This window comes from Myxocyprinus asiaticus, chromosome 29 (assembly GCF_019703515.2).
Source record: "Myxocyprinus asiaticus isolate MX2 ecotype Aquarium Trade chromosome 29, UBuf_Myxa_2, whole genome shotgun sequence".
NCBI classification, from domain to species: Eukaryota; Metazoa; Chordata; class Actinopteri; order Cypriniformes; family Catostomidae; genus Myxocyprinus; species Myxocyprinus asiaticus.
This window is the reverse complement of record NC_059372.1, coordinates 42,302,511-42,321,919: the sequence shown is the minus strand read 5'-3', so window position 1 is coordinate 42,321,919 and position 19,409 is coordinate 42,302,511. Positions and strand designations below refer to the sequence as shown.

The 19,409-nt window shown below is 38.6% G+C and overlaps 1 protein-coding gene across 3 annotated transcripts in view; it reads left to right on the top strand.

Annotated features, from left to right (window-relative positions):
* The window catches only part of LOC127419780 (1-phosphatidylinositol 4,5-bisphosphate phosphodiesterase gamma-1-like), a 91,657-nt gene that overhangs the window by 37,680 nt on the left and 34,568 nt on the right, over window positions 1-19,409 (top strand). For all 3 annotated transcript variants that reach the window (XM_051661502.1, XM_051661500.1, XM_051661503.1), the window contains exons 6-11: window positions 1,458-1,542; window positions 2,269-2,352; window positions 2,925-2,947; window positions 4,932-5,001; window positions 13,771-13,872; window positions 15,482-15,600. In XM_051661502.1, coding sequence (XP_051517462.1) covers window positions 1,458-1,542; window positions 2,269-2,352; window positions 2,925-2,947; window positions 4,932-5,001; window positions 13,771-13,872; window positions 15,482-15,600 — 483 coding nt within the window. The remainder of the gene's footprint in view (window positions 1-1,457; window positions 1,543-2,268; window positions 2,353-2,924; window positions 2,948-4,931; window positions 5,002-13,770; window positions 13,873-15,481; window positions 15,601-19,409) is intronic.

Sequence of the window (19,409 nt, the reverse complement as noted above, 5' to 3'; positions counted from 1 at the left end):
ATAAAGTCATCAAGTACACAGTCTTGTCAAATCAAATTTGTTATTGTTGTGATTCATCTCAATACTGGTTAGTTTGGTTCAGGGCTTAGAGCTCTTTATTGAATTAAAGGAGTTGGGAACACCTTTACAATGAATGGTTCTTAAAAACGAAGAGCAAAAACACTTCGGAACCTCTGCCAATGGACAGTCTCTGTTGCACTATATAAAAGGCTATATTGCAAAGCTTCTGAAGAAGCTTTCGTCAACTTTCTGCAGGTCGTCAACTTTCTGCAGAGTCAATGGCTACAGACCTCCAAAGTTCATGTGGCCTTCAGATTAGCTCAAGAACAGTGCATAGAGAGCTTCATGGAATGGGTTTCCATGGCCGAGCAGCTGCATCCAAGCCATACATCACCAAGTGCAATGCAAAGCGTCGGATGCAGTGGTGTAAAGCACGCCGCCACTGGACTCTAGATCATTAGCCGTGTTTTAATATATACGTAGATGTGTGTGTGAATTGTTGAGAGGTGAATATGGTCTGTGTTTGAAATCAAGGTTTTCCTGCTGAACTGATGTTCTTATCTCAATCTCATCTATCTGAGTGTCTTTACATTACGATATACACTTAAAGAAAAAAAAATAGCTGACTCAGAGTTACTGAGCCTTATCAGTCTGAACACATACACGCTCACACATGCTCACACACTCCTTTTGGGTAAATAGAACTCGGGGATGGCACATCCTGCAACAGGAAACAAAGATCAGAACATGAATGTGTGTGTAGGAGTGCACACATGCACACACAGGAGGGGTGTAGAGACTCAGTTTAAGGTGTTGTGTTCAGTTGAAACGGTGCTCGTATGTAGAGATGTGACATTTACAGTTTGCCAAACATCTGTGACTAAATCAAATAAAAGTGAATGATCTTATCCACTCAGTGTGGAAAGTTGCCTCTTCACTTTGTAACAAAATGTGTATACCTACGTATGTATACATGCAGTAAACTAACATACAGAAAAGCACACACATAAATATATATGTGTATTTATATAATCTCTATGTTCAGTATTAAATATATTATGTAATACACATGTATTACACATGAAATATGCTACAAACATGCGTTTGTTTACATAAAACATGCATACAACAAGCATATTAATGCACATGTATACAGACAGTATACATGCATGTACAGTATATGTATACATACATCAAGTTTAAACAGACATCATTTAATGAGGTTAACACTGAGAAGACTTTACATGTTTTATTGATTTATTAAATGTATTTATTTGGTCTTTACTGAAAAACACAAAGATGAGAACACTAAAACTTAGATGAATGAAATAATGCAACGAACATTTGGAGTTTTAATTGTCCTGCAACAATACTGGACTTCCTCGGAAATCTAACCGTTGACGTCACAATGTGAAACATTTTATAATCACATTCCAAAATGTGTGTTTTCTTTGCAGAATTTCCTGTAAGGATTTGAAAAGTATGTTGTGTCAAGTCAACTACAGAGTTCCCAATATGAGGTTCTTACGGGAGAAACTTCCGGTAACACACCCAACTCTATATTTATTTATATTCCTCTATTTGAGTTTTATATGGGTTCTTTGTAATATTTAATTTGTAGTTTGAGTGTAAATTGTGATTAATATTTAATGGTTATTTTTTTCTTATATATAGGTTTAATCTGTGTCCAAGTTAATTTTATTTAATTGTAATTTTATTTGTTTGTTTTTGTTTTTTTAAGTTGTGCATTTTGTATTTTTTTTTTATGATTATTTTTACTTTATATTCTCACATTAGTTTTATTTTTGGTTATTTGTTTTTTCTTTATTTTAATTCTCGTTGTATTTGTAATTTAATTTGTTTGATTTTTTTATAATGTTGTTTATTTATAATGTATTAATTTATTTGTTTATTTTATTAAATTGTATTCTGTAATTGTTTTTATTAATTTTATTTTTATATTACTGCATTCATTTTATATTTGAAATCTCATTTGATTTATTTCTTTTTCATTCATATATTTGTTCATTTAATTGACTTTTTTAATTTTCTTACCTTTTATTTTGTAATTTCAGTTGCTTGATTTTGTTTTATTTTTATTTACTGTGTTTTTTATAATTTATTTTCTCATCAATTTTATTTATAATGTCATTTGATTTATTAAAAAAAATTATTAATCAATTTAATTTAATTGAATTTGTTTGATTTATTAAAAAAAAATATTAATCAATTTAATTCATTTTAATTGAATTTGTTTATCTTTGTTAGGACGGAGAGCTGAGGAATGGAGATGTATCGTACAGTCATTTCGCTCAGTTGTACCGCAGTCTGATGTTTGATGCACAGAAATCAGTAAGTTACACTTTTATTTATTCATGTGTGTTATTTATATGTTTTTGGAGCAGGGCGAGGTGTAGACCCCTTTTCATTCAACTCTGAGGCACTTACGCCCATCAGACGTCACTGTTTGCCCCACTTCTCAAATGGCCTTCACGTCAATACTGGCCCTTTTAAAACGCCGCAAGATCCCTCGGCTAAAAGCCATTAGGCCACACTAAACAACGCACATACACAGTACCCGAATGACCCCTGTACTCACAAGCCATCTGTGTGTGTGTGTGTGTGTGTGTGTGTGTGTGTGTGTGTGTGTGTGTGTGTGTGTGTGTGTGTCTGTTTGCCTTGGTTGATTTAATCACTCATGTCAAGCAGAATGTATATGAAAATAAATTGTTTGCTGTTATAGGGCTGTTTGATATCTCATCAGATGAGTTCATTAGGTTATGATGGGTCTGTGCGGGTGGGTTTTAGACGTCTAGACAACAGTCTGTGTTTTAGTGTGTTTTACTGTATTTAAGTGGGTTTAGTTACAGGATCATGCATTAAATGTATTACTCTCACAATCACCATGTCTGTTTCTCTTATAGATGGAGATTCCTCTGCTGCAAAGGTATCGTTCACTCTCTTCTTTCATGCACACACAATTATTTAAAGACTTAAAATCTAGTAAAAGCACTGTTTGGACTAGATTAACTTGACTTCAGAATGGATTGCTGTGGACTGTAGGTCAGTGATAGGCTTAATGTTGTGCTCAAAAGTTTGCATACCCTGGCAGAAATTGTGTAATTTTGAAAATATGACTGATCATGCAAAAAAACTGTCTTTTATTTAAGGATAGTGATCATATGAAGCCATTTATTATCACATAGTTGATTGGCTCCTTTTTAAATCATAATGATAACAGAAATCACCCAAATGGCCCTGATCAAAAGTTTACATACCCTTGAATGTTTGGCCTTGTTACAGACACAAAAGGTGACACACACAGGTTTAAATGGCAAGTAAAGGTTAATTTCCCACACCTGTGGCTATTAAAAATGCGATTAGTGTCTGTGTATAAATAGTCAATGAGTTTGTTAGCTCTCACGTGGATGCACTGAGCAGGCTAGATACTGAGCCATGGGGAGCAGAAAAGAACTGTCAAAAGACCTGCGTAACAAGGTAATGGAACTTTATAAAGATGGAAAAGGATATATAAAGATATCCAAAGTCTTGAAAATGCCAGTCAGTACTGTTCAATCACTTATTAAGAAGTGGAAAATTCAGGGATCTCTTGATACCAAGCCAAGGTCAGGTAGACCAAGAAAGATTTCAGCCACAACTGCCAGAAGAATTGTTCGGGATACAAAGAAAAATCCACAGGTAACCTCAGGAGAAATACAGGCTGCTCTGGAAAAAGATGGTGTGGTTGTTTCAAGGAGCACAATACGACAATACTTGAACAAAAATGAGCTGCATGGTCGAGTTGCCAGAAAGAAGCCTTTACTGCACCAGTGCCACAGATATGCCCGACAACACCTTGACACGCCTCACAGCTTCTGGCACACTGTAATTCGGAGTGATGAGACCAAAATAGAGCTTTATGGTCACAACCATAAGCGCTATGTTTGGAGAGGGGTCAACAAGGCCTATAGTGAAAAGAATACCATCCCCACTGTGAAGTATGGTGGTGGCTCACTGATGTTTTGGGGGGTGTGAGCTCTAAAGGCATGGGGAATCTTGTGAAAATTGATGGCAAGATGAATGCAGCATGTTATCAGAAAATACTGGCAGACAGTTTGCATTCTTCTGCACGAAAGCTGCGCATGGGACACTCTTGGACTTTCCAGCATGACAGTGACCCTAAGCTCAAGGCCAAGTTGTCCCTCCAGTGGTTACAGCAGAAAAAGGTGAAGGTTCTGGAGTGGCCATCACAGTCTCCTGACCTTTATATCATCGAGCCACTCTGGGGAGATCTCAAACGTGCGGTTCATGCAAGACGACCAAAGACTTTGCATGACCTGGAGGAATTTTGCCAAGACGAATGGGCAGCTATACCACCTGCAAGAATTTGGGGCCTCATAGACAACTATTACAAAAGACTGAACGCTGTCATTGATGCTAAAGGGGGCAATACACTGTATTAAGAACTAACGGTATGCAGACATTTGAACAGGGGTCATTTCATTTTTTTCTTTGTTGCCATGTTTTGTTTTATGATTGTGCCATTCTGTTATAACCTACAGTTGAATATGAATCCTATAAGAAATAAAAGAAATGTGTTTTGCCTGCTCACTCATGTTTTCTTTAAAAATGGTACATATATTACCAATTCTCCAAGGGTATGCAAACTTTTGAGAACAACTGTATGTAAATATTACATATAACAATAAATTGACTCCTAAAACTACTTTGTCTATTCAATGCTTTACTTGTCTACTACAATAATGTAATGTCTTTGAATTAGCTTTATTTCTGGGCTTTATTCAGCTAATTTTAATATGAGATTAATTAATCATCATATCAAAGAATGACAAATTCAACATTTGCTCATATACTCCTCTGTCTCAAGATGTAATCAACCACCATTCGACTGATCTGTTGTGTTCTTGCAGGTTTATTGAGAGACCGGAGCAGAAGATCTCGCTGGAGGACTTCCAGAACTTCCTCATCGAACATCAGAAGGTGAGAGATCCATTCACACAGTATTTGCATACATAGTGTTGTTTGTTTATACAGCGTAAGTGTTTGGACAACTGCATATTTTCTTGATTTGAGCTATCCCTTTGAGGGATGTTCACACACTGGACTGGGGTCTTGAGGTGCATTTTTAATTTAATTTTATGCTTAATGTAACGTTTTTGTCACAAGACATTGAAAAAAACCCCCAGCAAGACATAAAGAAACCGATACAGTTCGAGTGTGGCTGGGGAGTTCTCTTATATGTCCTGATTTTTTGGTCATTGTCAGCTGGTCACCTAAAGTAGACCAACAATTACAAAATGATCCGGATTATGCAGCCCTTCAATAGGATAACTGACAGATATTCAACAAAGAAATAGCCTGAATATTTTATAACATTTTATTGTACAAAGCTGTCAAAGTCTTAACAAAAATGACCTTCAGATTATGTGTAAATATGGAAGTCCATCAGAAATTGCCTTTAAATTGTGGAAGGTGGTTAATTTGATACACATGCACTGCTTTGATGGCTGTTGCTTGTAAAGAGAATGACAATAGAGATGCAATTTCTCAGAGTTTACTGTGCTGACGGTATAACTCAAACTGCGTCCAATTTGCGTACTTTCAAAGTATGTACTGTATTTGATTGGCCATTAATAAAGTACATTCTTCAGGTATGCAGGTGAGTAGAATGAATAGATTCCTGGACATACTTCATCTGTCATCATGGGGATTGTCCTGTATGAAGTAGTAACAAGAAACACAAAAATAATTTACTGTTTAACAAGTTAAGATCAATCGACAGCATTTGTGGCAAAATGTTGATTACTATAAAAATGTATTTTAACTCGTCCCTTAAAAAAAAAAAAAAAGAAGGAGAATCTGGATAAGGATATAACTGTATGCTCTGACAAAGGGCGGGAGCTCCAAACCACCAGCAAAGACATACAGAGTCGCCAACCCCTAACTGTGAGTGGAAGTGCCTTTTGGAGTTGGCCCAACCCCCTTCTGGATTAACTCTGCCCCCTTGTGGAATTTTTACACCCTCATTTGGAGTTTCACCCCTGTTTGGAGATCTCATGGCTGCAGAAATACCTACTTGAAAATGTGGGTTAGAGTGAGGCACTTACTTATGGAAGTGAACAGGGCCAATCCATAAACATTAAAATACTCAAATATTTTAAAAGTAAAGCCACAAGACATAAACATTATGCGTGTTAACATGATTTTAGTGTGATAAAATCACTTACTAAACTTTTCTGTGTTGTTATATCCAATTTTACAACTTTGTTGCCATGGCATTGGTGACGTAACACCGTAAACCCTAAAACGACCATAAAAATTACTATTTAAACAACTTTATAGCTCAAGTAATTCATGAGTTTTAAGAGAAGAATTAATGGGAGTCACGTGACGTGTGAACGGCCAGCTCTGTGCACTTTGCTAGTTTTAATATTTTTTATGACATAAACCGGTGAGATTCGATACACTCTGTTCCATAACTGTTCTAGGAGGACAATATGTCAAAAAATTCAAAATCCTCAGGCTCTGGAGACATTAAAAGACACTAATGTGCTCAAGCTGACACCCCTGAGCAGGCCGTGGGCCTCCGTTGGTCGGAGATGTGCGGGAAATGCGGCGAGAGATGTTGAACATGTCGACAGTGCTGACGAATGTCGTTGCTGACTTTGAGGATCTTGCTGTGATACGTTGATCGATCACTGCCATGGAGGCGAAATTCACTGATATGGTTACAAGAGTGGGGGATGTCGAGAAACGGATCGATTTTCTGGAGTCATCGGAGAGGGAATTATCTGCTAATCCGCTAGCAACCAAGGTGGATTTGGAGCATGTCTAGGAGAAGTTGGAGGACATGGAAAACCGTAGCCGGCAGAATAACGTCCATATTGTTGGAATTCCTGAGGGTGAAGAAGGACAGGATATGATGGAATTCCTAGATGGGCTCTTTCCGAGTCTGCTCGACATAGCAGGCCATAAGCTGGAAATTGAGTGAACTCACAGGGTTCCGGTTCGGCAATCCGCGGAAGGAGACAGGCCCCGATCAATTCTGGCCAAATATCTGAGATCATCCGATAAAGATCTTGTGTTACACGAGGCGAGGAGTAAAGGAAGACTTTCTTGGAAAAACAACAGCATTTTCTTGTTCCCAGACTTTGCAAACTCGACAAGAGAGAAACGTGATCGATTCAAGGAATGCAAGAAACTTACATCAACGGAAGGTCACTTTTGCACTGATATTCCCGGCCAAATTGAGAATAGATGTTAAGAATGGCCGTAAAAAATTAACATGCCCACAGCAAGCAATGTCCTTCATAAAGTCAATGAAATAAGTCACTTTGTGGTACTCACGTTGCAGCCGAATGGATTCTGCGTGCTCTTTTTGTGCTGGTTCCGCCAAGTGGCTGAAGTTTATTTTGTAGAGCAACACACCTTCAGTGCGGTTTTTGGATGAATCTACACGCTCTTTGTGCTTAGTCCGCCTATTGACTGGAGTTTATTTTGTGGAGTATTTCTGGCTAAGTCATTGGCGTATGTAATTTACTTGCACTCATGTTGCAGCCGAATGGACCGGCTAACTAAACATTAATTTGACTGTCTGAAGAATCTGCGCGCACTTTTTGTGCTGGTTCCGCTTAGCGGCTGAGTTTATTTTTTAGAATAATACACCTTTAGGACAGTTTTATGGATGAAGCTACATACTCTTTGTGTTTATTCTGCCTATTGGCTGGAGTTTGTTTTATAGATTATCTTTTGCTGTGTAATTCTGTCTCACAAAATTTGTATAGAAACACCGGACTTGAGCAATCCGACAGCAAAGTTGTCTTGGGGGCTTTCATAGGCGTGAATGGACTGTTTGAGTTTGGAGGGATGGACGCCAGTTGCGTTGTTGTGCGTGGGGTTAATGCGCACATTTAATTTTTTCTGTTTGTTTGGTTCTGGGGAATGTTCGAGGTTTGACTGTTGCACTAATGTTGGAATGTGGTCTTTATAATCCTGTTTTTGACACAATCTATTTTTTCTTACGCCAAAATGTCAAATGTTAATATGAGTGGATTGTCTCTCTCCATGTGGAATGTGAATGGGTTGGGGCACCCCATAAAAAGAAGGAAGGATATTTCTCTTAAGCTTAAGAGATATGATATAGTGTTTCTTCAAGAAACGCACCTTTTTCCGCAGGAAGCTGACAAATTTGGGAAGATATGGCGTGGGCATTTTTTTTATAGGGCTGTCTCGAGTAAGAGCAGGGGAGTCAATACACTGAAGTAAATATCTACAATTCAAATGTCTCAAACAGAGTAAAGATAAATTAGGAAGAGTCATTATTGTTTTAGCTAACATTCAGGAGCAAGGTCTTATTTTGGCTAATATTTATGCACCTAACATTGATGATCAGGGCTTTTTTATAGATCTTGAAGGGATGTTGCAAGCCGCTGGCACCCCTCATGAAATGATATTGGGAGGACACTTTAATCTTTTGATGGACTCAGTCCTTGATCATAGTGAAGCAAAAGTGTGCTAGCCCCCTAGAGCAACAGTGATGCTTCACAGGATGTGTAAATATCTTGGTCTTACAGATATTTGGAGACTTTTGAACCCATCTGGTAGGGACTATACATTTTTTTTCTTCAGTCCATAAGATTTACTCTAGAATAGATTTTTTTTTTATTTATATCAAAGTCCCTCATTTCATCTGTTGTTGATTGTTCAATTGGAAACATTTTAGACTCAGATCACGCCCTGGTGAGTTTAGAGGTGTTGCCACATATGGAGAAAAAGTAATCATATAGTTGGTGCTTTAATGTATCCCTTTTGCAAAATCCTGAATTCCAACAAATGCTAAAGGCTGAAATCAGTGTCTATATGGAGACCAGCTGGTGCTCTGTATCCTCTGTGGGCGTGGCTTGGGTGGCACTTAAGGCAGTTCTTAGGGGTCAGATCATACAGTATGCCTCATTCACCAAAAAATCCAAAGCACAAGAACTAGTGGAATTGGAAGGGAATATTAAATGTGCCGAGGCAGAGCTGAAGCCACGAATGTCATCTCAGAGTGGCCTCAGAGAATTGACCTGATTGAAATACAGATATAATACTATTTTGTCGTGGAAGGTGGAGTTTTGGCTATTCAGGGCAAGACAGTCATACTTTGGGTCGGGGGACAAAGCAGGGAAGCTTCTGGCTAGATATATAAAACAGAGAGAGTCTTTTTCTACCATTCCCTCAGTGAAATCTGCTGGTGGTGAAAAATGAATAATGCTTTTAAAGAATTCTATCTTGATCTCTATAGTTCCACATCTTAATCTACTGATGATGATATTAGAAACTTTGTGGAACCATTAGAACTTCCTAAACTGACGACTGAGCAAAAAAATTCTCTTGATTCTGAGATAAACTTGAAGGAGCTTGGTGAGGTAATTAAGGCCTTGCCTACAGGCAAGGTTCCGGGGCCAGACGGCTTTGCCGCTGATTTTTTTTATTTTTATCTTATGCTACAGATCTGGCTCCACTTTTGCTGGAAGTTTATACGGAATCATTAAAGAATGGAAAGCTTCAGCCAACCATGACACAAGCCCGGATCAGGGACAAGGATCCAAGTGAATGTAAGAGTTACCGTCCAATTTCCCTGATCCAGCTAGACGTTAAAATATTGTCAAATTTTGCTAACCGATTAAGTGAAGTTATGACATCTCTTATACATTTAGATCAGGTGGGGTTTATTCGGGGCCATAGCTCTTCTGATAACATTAGGCATTTCATCAATATTATGTGGTCAGTGGTGAATGGTCAGACTCCGGTTGCTGCCATCTCACTTGACGCCGAAAAGGCGTTTGATATGGTAGAATGGGATTATCTTTTTAAGATTTTGGAAATGTACGGGTTCGGGAATACTTTTATTGGCTGGATTAAGTTACTTATAGACACCCGGTAGCGACAGTACAAACAAATGGATTAATTTCAGATTATTTTACTCTGAATAGGGGCACCCGGCAGGGTTGCCCTCTTTCCCCATTATTGTTCTGTCTTGCCCTGGAACCATTAGCAGCCGCGATAAGAAAGGAGGATGATTTTCCAGGGGTGATGGCGGGAGGTGTGGCGCATAAGCTTTTGCTTTACGCGGATTATATTTTATTATTCATCTCCGACCCTACTAGATCTATGCCTTGCCTCCACAGAATTATTAATTCCTTTTCTAAGTTCTCAGGATACAGAGTTAATTGGTCTAAATCTGAAGCTTTGGCTCTGACAGCGTACTGCCTGGTAACGGCTTTTTAGCCGGGCGCCTTCCAGTGGCCCAAACAGGGCATTAAGTATTTGGGTATTTTATTCCTAGCAAATTTGTGTGATTTAGTTAGAGTTAGTCTTGGCCCTTTAATAAAAAGGGATGTGGGCAGGTGAGCTTCATTACATTTATCTATGATTTGGATGGTTAATGTTATTAAAATTAATTGTATTCAAAAATTTAACTACCTACTACAATCTCTCCCTATAGATGTCCCCCTCTCTTATTTCAAGCAATTTGATAGCATAGCAAAGTCCTACATTTGGAATGGTAAACGTCCCAGATTACATTTCAGTAAGTTGCATGGGCCGATTTACAAAGGTGGGCTAGGCCTACACAAGATTTTGTTTTATTATTATGCATTCAGTCTCAGACATTTGGCTCATTGGTCGCTTCCACCTGAGAGAGCCCCTCCCTGGTTTTGTATTGAACAGGAAGTTCTTGGCCCTATTTCGCCATTGCAAAGCCTTTCTATTAAACTAACCGGAGAAGTTAAGTAACACCCTGTTATCTTGCATTTGCACTCGGTATGAACAAAAGTGTCCAGAGTGTTTAATTCGGACATTTATTTAAATGTTGCCTCGAGCATATGGCTGAACCCAAAATCATGTATTAATAAGTCCCCTTTCTGCTGGACAGATTGGATTGTGAGGGAGGTTAATACTGTAACAATGACTCAGGTTGAGTGGGATCCATGTGTGGTTTATTTAATACAGCAAGTTCAGAGTAGAGACAAGCATGGGTCGAATAACCAGGGCAATCAACAATATCAGAGGCAGAGCAGTAACGTGGTGAAAAAGTCAGAGGATCGGGGCAGGCAGCAAACGTCAATAGAAATAGTCCAGGCAAATACAGTGGTAGGCAGGCAGCAAACATACGTAAAGAGGTAATCCAAGGCAGAGTCATACACGGGTAGAACAACACAGGAAATAATAACGCTCAGAAATGTAGCTGGGGCAAACAAGACTTCACAACGAGTGAACAAACACATAGGGCTTAAATAGTCTGAGTGATGTGGAACAGGTACGCAGTAATCAGTCCAGGTATGTGGGTACTTGGGAAATGTAGTCCAATGTTAAAACTCAGGCGAGGCAGACCTCCGGTGGCTGATTGAGGAATCTTCACCAGCGTGACAAATACGCTCGGTGACCTATATGAGAGTGGAGTATTGAGATCCTTTGAAAATTTGGTTCAACATTTTGGGATTCCCAGATCTCAGTTCTTTAGGTATTTACAGCTGCGCCACCTGCTCTGTACTATTTTTGGGAGTAGCATACACCCCCCTAAAGTGGCAGATACTCTGGGAGTGGTGATTACTGCTTTTGTAAAAGGTCATGAGGCATCAGTGTATTACTCCCTGCTAATTCAGAGTCTGGGGGATGGAGCTTTAACTTTTATCAAGAGATTATGGGAGAAAGATTTAAACTTGATATTGGAGGAGGGAGTGTATGCTAGGATTCTAAAAAACGTCAAGTCTACATCTAGAGATGCAAGGGTGCGCATTATGCAATTCAGGATTTTACATAGATTCTGTTGGACCCTCTCTAGATTGTATAGGCTTGGTCTTAAAGACACACCCACCTGCTGGCGATGCCAATCAGAAGATGGAGACACAACCCATGTTTTTTGGTGGTGTGTTAAGATTCAAGAATTTTGGTGGAAGGTTCAGAGTTTTATATGTGACGTATTGGGCACTCAAATTTATTTTGCCCCAGACTCTGTATTTTAGGCGATGGGGCGGTCATTAATATAGAGGATAAACACAAAAAATGTAGTCCTAGCCAGTGTTATGATCAGCAGACAGATTGTTCAATGGGGATGGCAGTCAGCTGGAGCGCCCTCGTTTCAAGATTGGTGCACAGAGATGGGGAGGGTGGCGGCATTCAAGGAAATGTCATGTAGAAGGCTTGGGAACCTAGATTCCTTTGATAGGAAATGGAGCAGCTATTTGGAGCAGCTGTTTGGCCTTCTTGGAGGGCTCTAGGGAAGGCACAGTGGAGAGAGAAAGATAGTTTTAAATGTGTATTATTATTATTATTGTTATTATTATTATTATTATATATTTTTTTGTTTTGTTTTTTATACTCGTGTGACCACAGGGATGTTTGTTGAGGGTCAGGGTGGGGTTGGGGATTGGGAGAGGTAATAGTGGGGGTAAATGTTGATTCTGTGAATATATGTTTTGCTTTTATTGGTCAGTTCTATGAATCAATAAAAAGTTTTAATCAGAAAAAGAGAAGAATTAATGTAAGTGCTTTTATAAAATAATAAGCTTCATGTTTCTGCCTTTTAAACTCTCCAAAAATTGACCCTATTCACTTCCATTGTATGTGCCTCACTGTAACCTTGATTTATGCTTTTATTTTATTTTTTTATAAGGAGGGGCGAGTCTAAATTAGTCTTTGTGGCAATCAACGTTATGCCACAAATGCTGTCGATTGAGCTTAACTTGTATTGAACCTTGAATATTCCTTTAAATTTGTACCTCATGGTTAAATAGTAAAAAAAAAAAAAAAACATATTGGACTACTCGATTTGTGGATGACTAGTCAACCATCCTGACCCATCCTTGGTACGGTGTGATGTGTTTTTGTTGAGGGTAGGGCTGGGCGATAAAACGGTATCGATATTTATTGAAAAAAACACTTTAGATATCGATGATAAAGTTTTGAGTAATTTTCGATATTTAGCCTATGTTCTACATCTAGATGATTGGATTAGGTACATGTTGCTAAAAACGCAAGCAGTTCGGCAAAGTTATACACACAACTAGCTAACTGAATCACAGTCAGGCTAGCGGCTACATAGCCCTGCTGTCATGGAAACTGGTAATGAGGCTAGGTTGCCGCTAGCTAGCTATTCGGCTAATATGATATCATTGTATGCCGAACAAGACTGCACTGACAATGCAATACAGCTATCGACTGAACATAACAGCAACTGCGACATCAACACCATTGCTGTTTATTTATGTAATATTTCGTTAAATGTTTTTTCATGATCCATAGCGCTGTCACAGGCAAGAAAGTGTTTCTCCTTCATGTGATGTTTATTGACAGCTGGCAGTCCAGTTATAAGTCATTACCGCCACATACTTGTCTGGAGTGTGGAGCATCATAAAGATTTTCAGTGGAGTCAGCTGAAGATGATGAAATTGGTGAAATTTCATTACACACACCTTATGTAGGATTAAACCCTAAACTGAGTATACTTTAAAGGTAGCTTACCCTTTGGAGTTTACTTGTAAACAAAAATGTTATGTCTAATTCATTCCTGAGGTCTAACAAACATGTGGAATGCATTTCCTCCCCCATTAATGGTATTAAATGTATAGTGTGATTAAAAATTGATATCAAACGATATAAAAAAAGTTATCGTGATAATATTTTTGGCCATATCACCCAGCCCTTGAGGGTACAGAGTACTGCAATACTGTACTACAATAATGAATAATGTGTTTGTACGTTTGTCAGGAGCTTTGGGCCACAGACAATAACAAGGTGCAGGAGTTCATGTTCCATTACCTGAAAGATCCTCTACGAGAGATCGAGCAGCCGTACTTTCATCAGGACGAGGTGACGCTCCACCCACAACACTTCCTGCTTTACTCACCTCACTTCATTTATTACTGAAATGCATAATGTGGATCTTTTTACATCCATGTACTATTTGCAAAAACGTTCAACTGTTTGAATGAGACATTGATGATATTAGCAGTTACTGCACCTAATAGATATGATCTGATGTCCTCTGAAATTGCCACTAAATTACTAAAAACTAAAAAGAGTCGTTCATTCATGCAACAAGTTAAAGGCATTGCAGTGCGAAGACGCTTTCTTAATTTGGTGCATCGCTTTTGCAAAAGAGGTGTCTTCCAGGATGCTTGTGGCTTTAGTTTGTGACATCTTGTTTTAGATTAGACTTAGTGATCTTTGAAACATGTAATATAAACAGGTCATTCAGTGAATCATCAACATTAATTATAACTCATGAACTGTTTGGATTAGCATTAAAGGCACAAATGTTTTGGCAACAGACTGTTAGAGCCTATTCATTTGGACCCCTGATAGCACACGTACAGTACTGTGCAAAAGTCTTAGGCACATAAGATGTTTCACAAAAGCATTTGTCTTAAGATGGGTATTTATATCTTCAGCTTTATTGTTTCAATAGGAAATATAAATGTTAGACTCCCAAACATTACTTTTGCAAATAGAAAAGATTAGAATAGAAGAACAGGGAGCCCTGCAACAGATGTCATGGCCCCCACAAAGCCCCCCACTGAACATCGTGTCAGTCTGAGATTACATAAAGAGACAGAAGCAATTGAGACAGTCTAAATAGATAGAAGAACTGTGATGAATTCTCCAAGAGGCTTGGAACATCCTATCTGCCAACAACCAAGAAAAACTGTGTCCAGGTGTACCTAGGAGAATTGGGGCTGTTTTAAAGGCAAAGGTGGTCACACCGAATATTGATTTAGCTTTTTTATATTTACTGGACTTTGCATGACATTAAGTGATAAATGAAAACTAATTATGTTATTATTTTTCAAGACATCCTCACTATGCAACATCTTTCACAAGTGCCTAAAACTTTTGCACAGTACTGTACATCACCCAGACGTCTGTTTGATGTGTGTGTTTACATCTGGAAGACGTATTTTTTTTTAAGGTTGTTTGCTCATCTGCAATACATCTATAAGACAATGTAAGTCAATAAGTATGTCTCTGATCTCAATAAGACATTCAGCAGATGCCTTTGAGATGTTTAAGATTTAGTATGTTTGTAAATCTGATCTTTTTAAAATGTTTAGCAGATGTTAAGGAAAAATTGTGAAGAAAAATATGATCAAACTAATATTTCTTGAATTTACAGCAAAAATAAGTTTAATTTATTACAAACCAACATTTGTTCTCAAAGTGTTATAAAAATAGATAACGTAGTTTGACCTTCAGAGGCTGCTCATCAACATTTCTTGCATGTGAAGCAGATTTCACTGACCATTTATTGAAAAAACCAAAAAGTTGACTTCTTATTTTCACACCCCTGTTTATGGAAAGTGACATTAAGCTCTAAATATACAGTTTTCTTTTTAGTTCCTGGAAAATCTATATGTTGAGCACCAGGTGATGCTTGTTATCGTTTTTAACGTAACTGTGTTCTATGTTTTGTGGCTTTCAGTTCCTGACGTATCTGTTCTCTAAGGAGAACACTATCTGGGACTCTCAGCTGGATCAGGTGCGGCCAGAGGACATGAACAACCCCCTGTCTCATTACTGGATCTCCTCGTCACACAACACGTGAGTATGACTGTGATCACAGGAATGATTGACATAAACATGGCTGCATGATTAGGACACAAATCATAATTGCCAGTTATTTCCCTTGATTTTGTAATCAAGATTATTTATTTAGATTCATACCGTTTTCCATAGAAATATTTTGCGTGGGGCAACTGCATGAATAGGTGCACCAGACCAATAGGCCAATAGGCATATTTCAGTGCTACTCTTTTTTCCACTACATTCATACAGACAATGGACCTGTCTGTGATCAGTGTATAAAATAAAGCCATTTTTATTTGTCCAATTAAGATATATTAAAAGGCAAATATAAGTTATGTACAGTATGCATGTGTGAAATTGAACAAACACACAAAGACCTCTTTAAGTGGACTAATTAGCTTCTCCCTGGCCTTGAAAGTGGAATTTTTTGGTTCACTTTAGTGATTATCCCATTTAACTTTTCATTCACAGTCATTAGTTTTACATCCACTTCGATTAAAAAAGTTTGATTTCAGTCAGACTAAAACAATAATTTGTCTTTTTTAATTGTCATGCAAGCGCTTTATCAAGCCATCCCATTTTTGCGAAGTCTGACCAACAGTACTTTCAGTTTGTTGCTTCCTCCAATTTAAACCACAAATGTTTGAACTTCTAGAATTAGCTGTAAATAGGTTGGCATTAAGTATTAACCACTTGATTCACACTGCCAGGAATCATTTTCTTAATCAGAATTTTTGTCTTTTTTCCCAGATAAAATATCTAAACATCCTTAAAACAAGATAAATTTACTTGAAACATTTTTAAATACACATTGTTTTCAGAGAATATATCTGAAGTTTATTTTTCATGTCTTACTGTATTTTATTTTCTATATCAAGCATAATTCTAACCAAAATGTGATGAGATTTCTGCATAAAACAAGAAACAACAATTTGCCATAGGCAAATATATATATATATATAAAATTTGAAAAAAATGATTGAAAAAACTTTCTGAATGCACTGTGTATGCATATATATATATATATATATATATATATTACACATTTTGTTGTGTTGCAGCCTTATGCTAAAATGCTTTAAATTATTTTTTTCCCACATCAATCTACTCTCCATATCACATAATGACAAAGCAAAAACCAGATTTTTGATAACTTTGCACATTTATTTCAAAGACAAAACTGAAATAACACACTGACGCAAGTATTCAGACCCTTAACTCAGTACTTAGTTGAAGCATCTTTGGCAGCGATTACAGCCTCAAGTCTTTTTGGATATGATGCGACAAGCTTTGCACACCTGGATTTGGGGATTTTCTGCTTTCTGTGCAGATCCTTTCAAGCTCTGTCAGGTTGGATGGGGACCGTCAGTGGACAGCCATTTTCAGGTCTCTCCAGAGATGTTTGACTGGGTTCAAGTCTGTGCTCTGGCTGGGCCGCTCAAGGACTTTCACAGAGTTGTCCCTAAGCCATTCTTGCGTTGTCTTGGCTTTGTGCTTGGGGTCATTGTCCTGTTGGAAGGTGAACCTTTGGCCCAGTCTGAGGTCCTGAGCACTCTGGACCAGGTTTTCATTAAGGATATCTCTGTACTGGGGGGCCTGGGTAGCTCAGTGGTAAAGACGCTGGCTACCACACCTGGAGTTCGCTAGTTCGAATCCCAGGATGTGCTGAGTGACTCCAGCCAGGTCTCCTAAGCAACCAAATCGGCCCGGTTGCTAGGGAGGGTAGAGTCACATGGAGTAACCTCCTCGTGGTCGCTATAACGTGGTTCGTTCTTGGTGGGCACGTGGTGAGTTGAGCGTGATTGCCGCGGTGGATGGCATGAAGCCTCCACACGCGCTATGTCTCCATGGCAACGCGCTCAACAAGCCACGTGATAAGATGCGCGGGTTGACGGTCTCAGACGCGGAGGCAACTGGGATTCGTCCTCCGCCACCCAGAGCAGTGCCTGGTTTCCTCCAGACATGACGCGTGGACTTAAGGCCAAACAGTTCAGTCTTTGTTTCAACAGACCAGAGAATCTTGTTTCTCACAGTCTGAGAGTCCTTTAGGTTCTATTTTATGTGTCTTGCACTGAGAGGCTTCCATCTGGCCACTCTGCCATAAAGCCCAGATTGGTGGAGTGTTGCAGTGATGGTTGTCCTTCTGCAAGTTTCTCCCATCTCCACACATGATCTCTGGAGCTCAACCAGAGTGACCATCGGGTTCTTGGTCACCTCTCTTACCAAGGCCCTTCTCCCCTGACTGCATGGTTTGGCCAGACGGCCAGCTCTAGGAAGTGTCCTGGTTGTTCCAATCTTCTTCCATTTAAGAATTAATTATAATTTAAAATTATAATAATAATAATAATAATAATAATAATTTTATTTATTTATCACACATTATACATTTGCACATATACAGTGAAATTCTTTTTTTTCACATATCCCAGCTAAGCTGGGGTCAGAGTGCATGGTCAGCCATGATACAGTGCCCCTGGAGCAGATAGGGTCAAGGGCCTTGCTCAAGGGCCCAACAGTGGCATCTTGGCGGTGCTGGGACTTGAACCCCCGACCTTCTGATCAGTAACCCAGAGCCTTTTATGTTATGGAGGCCACTGTGCTCATGGGAACCTTCAATGCAGCTGAAATTTGTAGCCTTCCCTAGATCTGTGCCTCTACACAATCCTGTCTCCGAGCTCTGCAGGCAGTTCCTTTGCCCTAATGGCTGTTTTTTTTACTCTGATATGCATTTTCAGCTGTGAGACCTTATATAGACAGGTGTGTGCCTTTCTAAATCATGTCCAATCAATTGAATTTGCAACCGGTGGACTCCAATCAAAGTGTAGAAACATCTCAAAGATGATCCAGGTGATGGGATGCACCTGAGCTCAATTTCAAGTGTCATAGCAAAGGGTCTGAATACTTATGTCAATGTAATATTTCAGTTTTTATCTTTTAAATAAAAGTTGCTAAGTTTGAGACTGAGTGTTGGTGGTGTGTTCGTACCTTCTGTATAAAATAAATAATTGTTTTGAATTTTAGAACGCGCCATGTCATCCTCCAGACACGTCCGGTATTTGACCCCCCTTTAATATACCCTGCCGCTCTCACTTTACCAAAGTTGTGTTGAAAAAACTATTGTGCAATGAGCAGCCCAATTTATATCTGAAAAATAAAATAAAATCCTGATTTATATCGATAATCATCGGGAAAATCTTCCTATTATCGATGTGTGTAAAGGCATCGACCCCAAGCCTAGTAGAAATACGTTAAATAACAATCCAGTCCCATGCAAAGCATGCTGGGAACTGGAAGTCCCCTGCCAAGTTTAGCAATACATTGATGCAACAAATATTATTCACATAGTCCCAACACAATTGGATTAAGTGAACATGGATGGACTGTACCAAATGCTTAAGAATTCTGTTGCAATTTAAATAAGTTAATTGAGCAAACAGTAAAAAATCACGTTGAGTGAACTCCATCCGTTAGAAGTCCATCTGAACATTTCATAGCAATGTGATCATTTCACTTTTTGTGACTGTGTTAAATATCACTTGGACTTTCCGCTGTATAATTATGTTCTCATTTCAAACATAAATGTATTAAGTTGAGTTGAAGTGTACTGGTTTAGCTAGATAAAAAAAAGTTTGTGGACAAATTTTAGATTGGCTTGAAAAAGCCTGGTCTGAAAGTTTAAGATAGATAGACAGACAGACAGACAGATAGATAGACTTTTGCTAGGGTTATCCCATTTGATTGCTAGTCAGTTACCAGGGTGATAGTAAAAAGGCTTATTGCTAGTCTGAGTCAAATGAGCTAACCCGGAATTCTCTGCGATGTTA